This window comes from Triticum dicoccoides, chromosome 1B (assembly GCF_002162155.2).
Source record: "Triticum dicoccoides isolate Atlit2015 ecotype Zavitan chromosome 1B, WEW_v2.0, whole genome shotgun sequence".
Taxonomy (NCBI): domain Eukaryota; kingdom Viridiplantae; phylum Streptophyta; class Magnoliopsida; order Poales; family Poaceae; genus Triticum; species Triticum dicoccoides.
Window position 1 is genome coordinate 107,254,429 of NC_041381.1, and position 10,612 is coordinate 107,265,040.

The following is a 10,612-nucleotide window of genomic DNA, read 5'->3' on the forward strand; positions in this document are numbered from 1 at the left end:
GACAAGTGAACTAGTTACATACATAAGCAAATAGCCACTAAAAAAAGCAATCAGGTTAATGGGTTCTTAAAAGAAATATTTCGGACAAAACACATAATTACAACACATAGGCCAATGCATGAAACACTCAGATGATAAAGGTTCTTATAAACAGATAAAGTACAACATCTAGACCTTCCTGGCATGCTTGATCATGACACTGCGGCTGTCCGTGTACTCGTCTGTTACGGGAACCAGTGACGCCCTCATGTCCAAGATATGCCTGTACATGTCGTAGCATGCGTATGCGTGCTTGGACGCGTAGGTTATGTACGCTAGATTCAGGTACCTCCCACGTGTTCAGGTCGTCTTCTTTCATGTTGGCGTATCAGGGGTCGATGATGGTCTCAGCGAGGTCAACCACGGAGTCCTTCTCCTACCCGTTGCTGATGATCTTGTATTGCTTCTAGATGTCGACAATCTTGTTGCACCAGATGGCCGAATTGTCGCGTTCTTCCTTCTCTCCAACGTAGCAAAGGTGCAGTCCGCGCTGCCGATGAAACGGGTGAATGCTCCAGAATCTGGTGCAGCCATAGGACTGAGGCGAGGCAGAGCTTCACCGAGTCCATATCGTTGGTGTACATCACATTCAACTTGGTGCAGCCATAGTACTGAACGGCAAACTCAAATGGGAACTCCTTGCTGAAGTCCATATCCAGCAGGCTCACCCCTTGGATCGCCATTGTAGTCTCTTCGAGTGAACGAGTGTGTAGGCGGTGGCATCAGTTTGTTTTTCAGCTGTTGGGGAACTGGATTCAAAAGTAAGCTGAGTGTGTATAGGCGACAACAGTTACTACCCCTCCCTCCTCCACTGCACGCCCGGCAGAAGATGCACCCTCGGCGCATTCAAATGCCTCCATTAAGAAACCTACTCCGGCCACACGTCGGTTCACGAGCGGGTCTGTATTGGTACTATAATAACAGGAGTTAGTGGTCACTTTACTTAAATTTAATTAGCTTTAATAGAAATTTATACTTAAAACAAGCAATGCATTGGCTCGTTCTATCAGTGCCATAGGATCAACATGCACAACAATTAGAATTACTATTCTCAGGACGCACACGATCAACACATTTGTCGCACTTTCACAAAGATAATACTACCAAGTTTGAACTGTTTGTTATGGTTGTTATCTTCTACATCATCATACCGTTTTTCCCAGCTTGCAAGATTCAGAACCAACAAATAAGATCCAAATAATAAGTACAACAAAGATGCCTACACATCTCATTGATTCCCAGCTTGCAAGATTAAGAACCAACAAATAAGATCCAAATAATAAGTACAACAAAGATGCCTACACATCTCATTGATTCCTAGCTTGCAAGATTCAGAACCAACAAATAAGATTCAATTAATAAGTACAACAAAGATGCCTACACATCTCACTGTTTTCCAGCTTGCAAGATTCAGAACCAACCTATCAGAGCCTTTGGATAAAGTGAATATCGGGATTAGATCCATATTGGCTAGCCATGTCATACAATCGAAGAACTTGGCGAATGCTCTTGACCGTCACAACATCTGTAGTTGAGTATTCCTGTTTGCACAACAGAAACAAGGAGACAGGAGAGCATGATTTCGCTTTAATAGCGGCCTCCTTGAACTCAACCTACAGATATACTTGGATGAGGTCTGCCTAGAGTTCCATGATTCAATTCATGCGCCTTTTTCTACAGTTCACCCTAAATGAAGCAAAGATTGCATCATTCAGCTAGCAAGAAGTACTTGCTCTTGTGAGCTTGTAGGTTCTTCTTTAGTAGTTGCACTAAAATTGAGGAGCATTAAGGTTGGTTGTCTGACTCATGTAAGGTGCACCTATAATTTTCTTATCCTTTTGTGCAGTTCCACTAAAATAAAGTGCCATTGTGGTGACAGTGATGGCTCCATCTTGCAAAGGCTAATAAAATGTTGCACGAGATTCCCAACAGAACTTGACGGAGATTTTGGAAACTCCAATCACCATTTTGTGCAGTTCCACCAAAATTGAGAGATGTTGCCCACGTGACATTTTAGTTGAACTGCACAAGACACTCATTGCAAAAAAAAGTGTTTTGTGCAGTTCACCAAAAGGTCACAATAGCAACAAGGTGAAATGGATATTCCTATTTGCATATAAAGATAGAAAGTAAATAGTTGCTGGTCAATAAGAGTATACGAAACATATACAAAATGAAAAGAAGCATCTTAATTATATTCATGGCAATCACGCAAAGACAGTAGAAATTTTAAAATGTCAGCAGTGCTTCATGTTACCAGAAGCATTATGATCAACAATGAGATTCCTGAAATATGGGATTACTTTAATGGTGGCATTGCTTGTTTACCAGACACAGTAAATCAACAACAGCTAAAGGGTTGGTTTAAGGGCATGGGACCGTGGGGACACCAGGACACTCAACAGCGTAAAGTAGCAACTTACTTATCATACTGGGGAAAACAGCAGGAGTGCCATTTGTAACACAGTTTAATTGCATCTTATCACTGGTTAGCAGGTCCCTAAGGTAACAGTGTGATTGCTTCATTTTACATGCGCCCTTACATTAACAATAGCAAAAGGTTGGTATAAGGACATGCGACAGTGGACGCATCAACACAATGTACCTACAAGGAGGCATAAAGTGGTGATGCCGAGTTTGTTCATGCTATGTGAGGGCAGAAAACCTAATCCTGGAGACCTTGTACTATGTGAGGGCAGCAAATCTAATCCTGGAGACCTTTTACTATGTGAGGGCAGCAAATCTAATCCTGGAGAGCTTTTACTATGTGAGGGCAGCAAATCTAATCCTGGAGACCTTTTACTATGTGAGGGCAGCAAATCTAATCCTAGAGACCTTTAAGTATGTGATGGCAGCAAATCTAATCCTGGACATACTCTGTTGACTTGTCCACCAACCGCCACTTTCTATCCTTTTTTCAACCAATAATAGATTTGTTCCTTATCTAGTTTGTACTTTTCTTTCCCATTATTTCCCTTTTCAACCAATAGACCGGTTGGGTATCCGGTCTCTACTACTTTCACCATATTATTTCATCTTTGAATCAAGTCCTAGATTCATGCTACAACTTTCCCCCCTTTCTTCATTGTTTGAACAAAGCCCTAAATTTGAATGCATGAAGTAGCTTTACCTCTAATAATACTAAAAAATTAGGTGGCTTTGGAAGAGCTGATGGCAGTAGAAAAAGATGGACATGCAGAAACGTGGGGAGCTGGGGCAGTAGAGGAAGGCCTCTTTTGAAGAACTTATACCTGAGGGTCACCGGGATGTCGGCGGCGGCAGGTCGGATCTGCGCACAATACGGCAGGGAGGAAGAAGGGTCAGAGGACCTCCTGAGCTGGCGCTGTGTCAGAGAGAACGGCACAGGCAGAGAATCAGGCCCCTCCGGCAGTTGTGGGTTTCCTCCCTCGGTGGCGATGACCGCATGAACGATGCACCTTCTAGTCCTGTACACGCACCGGCCGAAGGGATCCGGTTGGATCTGTGACCAGCGGTCAGCAGAGAGAAAATGTCGCTAGCACTGTCTAGAGAGGATGAGAGAATGAAGAGAGCAACTCTAGTAAAGCAAGCGCTCAGGCCCTGCGTCCATATATAGTGGAGTGATTATCTTTTTTCTCTCCACAACAAGCGTTTCAATTTGTGTACGTGGCATTAAAGAAAAGAAACTCTCTATTTAAGGTGACTACTGTACGACTCCTACTTACTACTAGTAGTAGTACTACAGTATTGGTCACTTGTGCTCCCCGCCCTCCATTCATTGAACAACCCCACGGGTGAATAAACATATAGTAAGTACTGTATTTATATAGAACGAACAAGCTCGAACTATTTTCGCGTAGTTAAAATTTGAGGGCGGGGCTTTTCCCAGGCAGTACACACGGCAGTTTTCAGGTAGGCGGTTTGACAGAGAGGCAAGGAGGGTGAGCGAGTGGGGCTGTGCGATTTGATGGCGCGTTACTGCTGGAAAGACTTGTGATATGACCACTCACTATAGTCATGAATTACTGGTGCTCCGACTGGGGTGATGCCCCCCTTCCGTTCCGTGCTCTAATCTGGTGCATGACACGTCGACGCAGATGCTGACTCTCCCACATGTCAGAGTAGTAAGAAGGAGCAAAGAATGATGCGGTATATACTACTAGTATACTATACTACTCCCTCTGTTCCTAAATATATGTTTTTGGAGAGATTTTACTATGGACCACATACGGAGAAAAATGAGTGAATCTACACATAAAATGCATCTATATACAAATGTATGTGGTTTGCAGTGAAATATCTATGAAGACTTATATTTAGGAACGGAGGGAGTACTACTCAGGTCGGAGAAGTGCGAACCACGGCAACCCAGTGAACCAGCAGCGCGAACCACGGTAGCCCACTGAACCATCAGTAGAAAACAATGTGGTGATATTTAAAACAAAAAAGAGGCTAGCCAACTCGCTACTAGGAAGCTCCCTCGATGGCAGGCTTCGTTGGTCCTTCGATCTTCGGAAGTCTGATCTTTGACTTCGTTTCAGGCGTTGGATGTTCGCTGGCTGTTTCACTGCTCATTTTTACTGCACGATGACTTTGTATAGCCTATGACCATTGGGATCTTGGAGCGCCCGTGTTGGCTGGGCGAGCTGATTCGAGGTGCAGAATCACCCTCTCCCCGCCCGCCGCGTGCGCACCGTGCCATCTGCGGGAGTGTGGGGTAGGCCTCGCTCAATCCCCCCGCCCGCACCACTCCCTCCCTGCCCCACGTCCAATCCCCTCGCCCGCACTGCTCCCTCCCTCCTCGATCTCTCTCCCTGGCCAGCCGCCATTGGTGGGAAACCCTAGCCCATTATCCCAATCAACACAACCGCAGCTCCTCTCCTTCTTTCTCCCTCCTCCCCCTCCTCCCCTCACCACAGCCGCAACCTAGGGGCTTCACCGTCCGTTTCGATGAGATCCACCACCTCGCGAGGTTCTCATCTGCCCTAGGTTGCGAGGAAGCCACGGGAGGAGGAGTGACCTCGATGCGAGATAGGTACGGAGGAGGAGCTCAACCAGCGCGTCTTCGGCCGGAGGAAGGAAGCAGCGGATGCGAGCCAGGAGGCGAATCGGCTCAGCCCAGCTATGGAGGCGGCCGAGGCGGGCGCGGAGAGGGCCGATGCGGCGGCGGCCAAGGCCAGGGAGGACGAGGTTGCATCCATCAGCGAGAAGCGGCCGATCCACCTGCGTGCCGTCACTGCAGGGATAGCGGCGCCGTCGCCCTCTCCCCTGGTGGCACCTCCCTATGTGAGAACCTCCCTATCTTCCTGTTCCTTCACCTCCTCCTTCTCATCCCATGTATTTTAGATTTGTTTGTTCAATTTTACTCCATAGTGCTTGCACGCCCATGAATCTGGAAGTAACCCGCAAAAAAAAAGAATCTGGAAGTAGACATTTTAGTGTTTTTCCTATTCCATTATCCGCTTTTTTTGTTGCTAAGAGTACAGTTTTTTTTGCACGGGGGATTAATTAGGCTGGTTATATAGAATGATAATTGCCTCAAATGATTCAAATTAAGAGTTCTGCTCAAGATATATGTGCTACAGAACTAATTATTTTGAACTTGACCGCTCTTTAGATGTTGAGGTTGGTCCTGGAATGGTTGGCTTTGGGACTTTTGGTGGCTGTATATTCTTATGCTGACGAGAAGCATTTGCAGGACCATTATGTGGTTATCCGTGGCAGTGTGCTCCTATCCTCCCCGCCTCCATACTTCATTTTTGGAAAACTAATGATTTTAATTCCTGGATATCATAGGTACCATTGATTGTGCCTCAGCTTCGTAGCCGATCTTCGATCGTCCATGGCATCAACACACAAATTGAGAACTAATTATTTTGTACTTGACCGCTCTGCAGATGTTGAGGTTGGTCCTGGAATGGTTGGCTTTGGGACTTTTGGTGGCAGTATATTCTTTTGCCGACGAGAAGCATTTGCAGGACGATTATGTGGTTATCTGTGGTAGTGTGCTCCTATCCTCCTCGCCTCCATATAAACTAATGATTTTAATTCCTGGATGTCATAGGTACCATTGATTGAGCCTCAGCTTCGTAGCCGATCTTCGACCATCCATGGCATCAACACACAAATTGATAATGCAAACCTCAGGTCAATACCTCCCCTATTTGATTTCTGCGGCAGAGTGCTAATAACTTTTATTGTTTGTGTTTTTGGATAATATTTGCATGGTATTTCTATCATTGGTTGATTGCTTGGATACTTTCACTATAGTAGTTGTTCTGCCTCATCTATCACTATCTGCGGGCTTGCTTTGATTATGTGTCTCCCAACTTTCTGTAACTAAAAAGCAGCCTGTAAATGTAGCTTGAATAAAAATGGTACCTTTCAGTTTTGTGCAAGTTCAAAGTATTAGTAGTTTCAGTTTGTCCACTTTTTGCAGGGATATTGTGTGAGGTCTGGTACAAACTTTTAAGACAATCACTTAATACATTCATGGGATCACCAACTTTTGGCGTTTGTTGATACTAGCTAGGTGGGGCCATGAATTCCTAGAAGATTGTGGCAATTATACTGCTTCGCTTGCAAGATTGGTTTCTAAAAATATCGTGGTAGTTGTAATTTCAGATTGCTGCTGATTTGACTAAATATGTTATGATTGTTTTTAAGCTTTGACTCTTTACTGTGTGCACAACTAATTCATTCCTAATTAAATCTTTCAATGGTTGATGGGAACACCATAGATCTTGCTTCTCTTCTTTTTAATGTTTCATATGTTTTCATGTACAAACCAAGGCATGCGGATGCGGGCGCGATGGCGGGCATCTCCGGCAGCGGCGGCGACCTACAGGCAAGAGGCAATGACTCGGGTGTTCGATTCGATCCAGCGCCATGGCCCGGTCCCTGCGGGAGAGAGAGATGAGGGACAGAGAGAGAAGGAAGGAGAGGAGGGAGAAAGAGAGAGGGAGGTAAGATGCCGGATGTTACTATAGTATTAGAAGAATTCCTGACATATTTATTTAGAGGATTCTATGATATTTGATGCAAAATATTGATGGCCAGGTGAATGCCCTGGACTCTTCAAGATCGAGCGCACCATTGGACAGGCTGAGTACGTCCATCGACAGCCTGCCCAGTGTCCGGGTTCACCAAGCAGTACAACCGGAGACGCTGTCGGCTGCCTGCAGGTCTGGAAACCAGACAACATCTCTGAAACCCACTATCCTCTAATGCATGAATCTCTATGCTCAATTTGGCTACATCTAATTTGCCATCATTTAATCCTCCATAATGCAAACATCCTGTTTTTCATCAAGAGAAAGAACATTAAGAATTTTCGCACATTCTGTTGTAGCAATATCGACTGTATGAATACCAGTAGTGTGTTTGACAGTTTGTTCTTGTGGCTTCCAAAAGAAACCTGGAATGTTTGTTCTGCCGGTACAACTCTCTTTGTCTAGGACATTTTGGCTTCAAATAACATAAATGAACCTAAAACTTCTTAATATTTTATATCACTTTTTGTATTGATGTTCTTCATGCATGCTCATCTGCCAAGAGGTTAGTCACATAATGTCACACGTTCCTCAGCAGGCACCAAGCCGTCCGCTGTTGTCTCTGCCTGTAGAAGGATTATGGTTCTCCACCTCTTTGCTACTCATATTAAAATTCCGGTATGTTCTTTCTTTCTTTATTTTCTTTCAAGAAAAAGGTGCAACCTGTTCTTAATTTCTTATGATGATTTCAATGGCAATTTGTCAGTGTATTTCTAGCTGGAATTGTATGTATATCTTAAAAATTTGCATTGCAACAAATTAATAACGAGAATAGAAGCGTTTGCACCCATCTAACATATTTGTATGGTATTTTTCAAAAGCTCAAGCTTAAAGATGTGGCGTTGTATGAGGCTATCATTAGGATGGAAGATAAATTTAATGTTAAAATATTCCTTGAATTTCCTTTGTTCTGTAAACGGCAATACAAGATATGTTGTGCCATGGTTTTTTTCCAAAAAAATAACAACTAGCAATTAACGACACATCAAATGTTCTGTGGATCATTTTGTCAGGTTGGATTTAGTTGGTCATAATGGTTTTATTCTATGACAGGATTAATTTTGTTTGTACTTTAACCAGTTCAAGGATTGGTGGTCGAGCACTATGATCTTTGCACACTAAGGTTCGGTTGTGTTCTTTGAGAAATATATGTCCTACAAGTCTCATGTGTCTTGTCTTGTTTTCGATTTCCAAGCTACAAGCTTCTGATATCCTTCAAACGTGATTCTTTATATGTTGTTTGTTCCATCAATCGTAAAATGTAAATTAGCAATTAGGCGTCGACATAGTATAGTGGAACCATTGTGCTTGATGCAGTTTTATTTTAGTGTTGAAATGTTTTTCTTAGTTTGTTTGGTGTTGAGAAATATATTCGTTTTCCAGCAATTGTTTTCTAAATCCTATCAACACATTACCTGATATGGCCTTTGAAGTTTCTGTTTTATAACGATCTTTGTTGCAGTGGTCAACTTGAGTATGGTATAGCTTATTATTTTCTGTTGCAGCTATTCCGGAGAAGTTTAGAGCTTCTGCAACCTTTTGAAGACACGATTTATAGTTGCGGAGATGAAACAAGCAATCAGTTGTGATGCATTACATAATCTTTTTGCTCTGGACATTGATGGGTATTATTTTGCCACAAAGGACAGGAGCTTTGCCATTTGACTCGAAGGATAAAGTGTTCATCACAAGGGGGTGGTCTTTAGGATGTACACAAAAGAGGAAATTTCCTTTTGTATAGAACCAAATTATATGATGTAATTGACCATTCTCTTGTACACAATGTTTATCATGTATTAAGTACATTTTATTGTCAAATATGTTTACTTTTTTTAGTGCACAAGTTCATAACTCCTTGGACTTTCTAATTGCAGGCTGAACTATTTGAAACCACTGATCTGAGTTTGTTGGGTCTGTGTATTAGTGAATGTGTGTATTGAAGTTTGGTGAGTCAAAAGAAGAACCAAACTTTTGTTCCTATCTCATCATATGCTATCTTAAATGCAAAATGTTAGCTACTTCAATCTCATGTTTAAAAATGTAATTGATTACAAATTGTGCATGCTCAAGTACGTAAATATTTGTAAAGAGAAATCATTATTAAGTTTCGATTAAAATGATTTGTGTTGGTATCAAGTGGTTACTCACACCTAAAATTACAAAAAAAATCAAGTATTTTCAATGCGCCCATGGTTTTAAATGGGACTCTGCGCTATTTGACCCAACGATTGTACTCCAAGCGGCCAACCAAAAAACTCTATTTTGTTTTAAATGGGACTGCTACCAAAATAAAATGTGTATATATATCTAATTATAGACACGAACCCATCATGTTTCATATTAAAAGGGATTCAACCATGGATATTTTTTTCATCGCAAACATGGATTTAGCGTGCCTCTGCGCCATTTGGCGCAACGGCAAGCTACCGTTTATCCAGACTAAAGGAGATTAAATTTGTTGCCATATGTGCTTGCCCACAACTAAACCTTGAATATCTTTTCATCGCGCACATGGAATAAACATGTTTTCAATATAATGTGATTTAACACATGGCCTTTCTACTACAAATATCGAATATGTCCTTACAAAATGAAACTATTTTCATCGACAACATGGCTTTAGCGGGTCTCTGTGTCATTTGACGCAACGGGTCAACTAGGGTCAAACACGAATACAACATCACAATACATAAGAGCATCATCCGACTACGGATGAATCACAAATAGAAACTCAAACGACATTCACCCTGCTAGCCCAGGCTGCCGACCTGGAACCTATCCCCTGATCGAAGAAGAAGCAGAAGAAGAACTCAATGCAAGCAAGCATCGCTCTCGCGTCATGATCATCGCACAACCTGTACCTGCAACTGTTGTTATAGTAATCTGTGAGCCACGAGGACTCAGCAATCCCATTACCATGGGTATCAAGACTAGCAAAGCTTAAAGGGAAAGGAAGGGGTAAAGTGGTGAGGCTGCAGCAGCGACTAAGCATATATGGTGGCTAACATACGCAAATAAGAGCGAGAAGAGAGCAAAAGGAACGGTCGTGAAACTAGCAATGATCAAGAAGTGATCCTGAACTCCTACTTACGTCAAACATAACCCAAAGACCGTGTTCACTTTCCGGACTCCACCGAGAAGAGACCATCACGGCTACACACGCGGTTGATGCGTTTTAATTCCGATCAGGTGTCAAGTTATCTACAACCGGACATTAACAAATTCCCATCTGCCCATAACCGCGGCCACGGCTTTTGAAAGTTTAAACCCTGCAGGGGTGTCCCAACTTAGCCCATGATAAGCTCTCGTGATCAACGAAGGATATACCTTCTCCCAGGAAGACCCGATCAGACTCGGAATTCCGGTTTATAAGACATTTCGACAATGGTAAAACAAGACCAGCAAAGCCACTCGATGCGTCGACAATCCCGATAGGAGCTGCACATATCTAGTTCTCAGGGCAACACCGGATGAGACATCCTACGAGTAAAACCAGACCTCGAGTTTCCCCGAGGGGGCCCCGGAGTCTACTCGGTTCGGAC

The 10,612-nt window shown here is 43.1% G+C and overlaps 1 protein-coding gene across 13 annotated transcripts; it reads left to right on the forward strand.

Annotated features, from left to right (window-relative positions):
- The first annotated feature begins 4,763 nt into the window (after nt 1-4,763).
- On the forward strand, nt 4,764-8,905 carry LOC119322208. Of its 13 annotated transcripts, none has more exons than XR_005155476.1 (8): nt 4,764-5,304; nt 5,636-5,814; nt 5,916-6,165; nt 6,458-6,550; nt 6,811-6,983; nt 7,078-7,202; nt 7,609-7,688; nt 8,576-8,905. XR_005155476.1 is itself a non-coding variant. In XM_037595709.1 (7 exons), exons 1-6 carry the CDS (start codon nt 5,043-5,045, stop codon nt 7,640-7,642), a joined length of 762 nt encoding a protein of 253 aa, XP_037451606.1. In that variant the 5' UTR covers nt 4,764-5,042; the 3' UTR covers nt 7,643-7,688; nt 8,576-8,905. The 13 variants fall into 13 exon arrangements, 2 of the variants coding, with proteins under 2 accessions (XP_037451606.1, XP_037451614.1); XR_005155483.1 differs by lacking the exon at nt 6,458-6,550 and having other exon boundaries at nt 5,916-6,018; nt 6,083-6,165; XR_005155479.1 differs by lacking the exon at nt 6,458-6,550 and having other exon boundaries at nt 5,636-5,643; nt 5,717-5,814.
- Nucleotides 8,906-10,612: the final 1,707 nt, after the last annotated feature.

Coding starts and splice junctions, on each gene's coding strand:
- LOC119322208 (XM_037595709.1), top strand. CDS start 5,043: ATGCGAGATAGGTACGGAGGAGGAGCTCAACCAGCGCGTCTTCGGCCG. Junction 6,166..6,810: donor ATTGATAATGCAAACCTCAG/GTCAATACCTCC, acceptor GTACAAACCAAG/GCATGCGGATGCGGGCGCGA. Junction 6,984..7,077: donor AGGGAGAAAGAGAGAGGGAG/GTAAGATGCCGG, acceptor ATTGATGGCCAG/GTGAATGCCCTGGACTCTTC.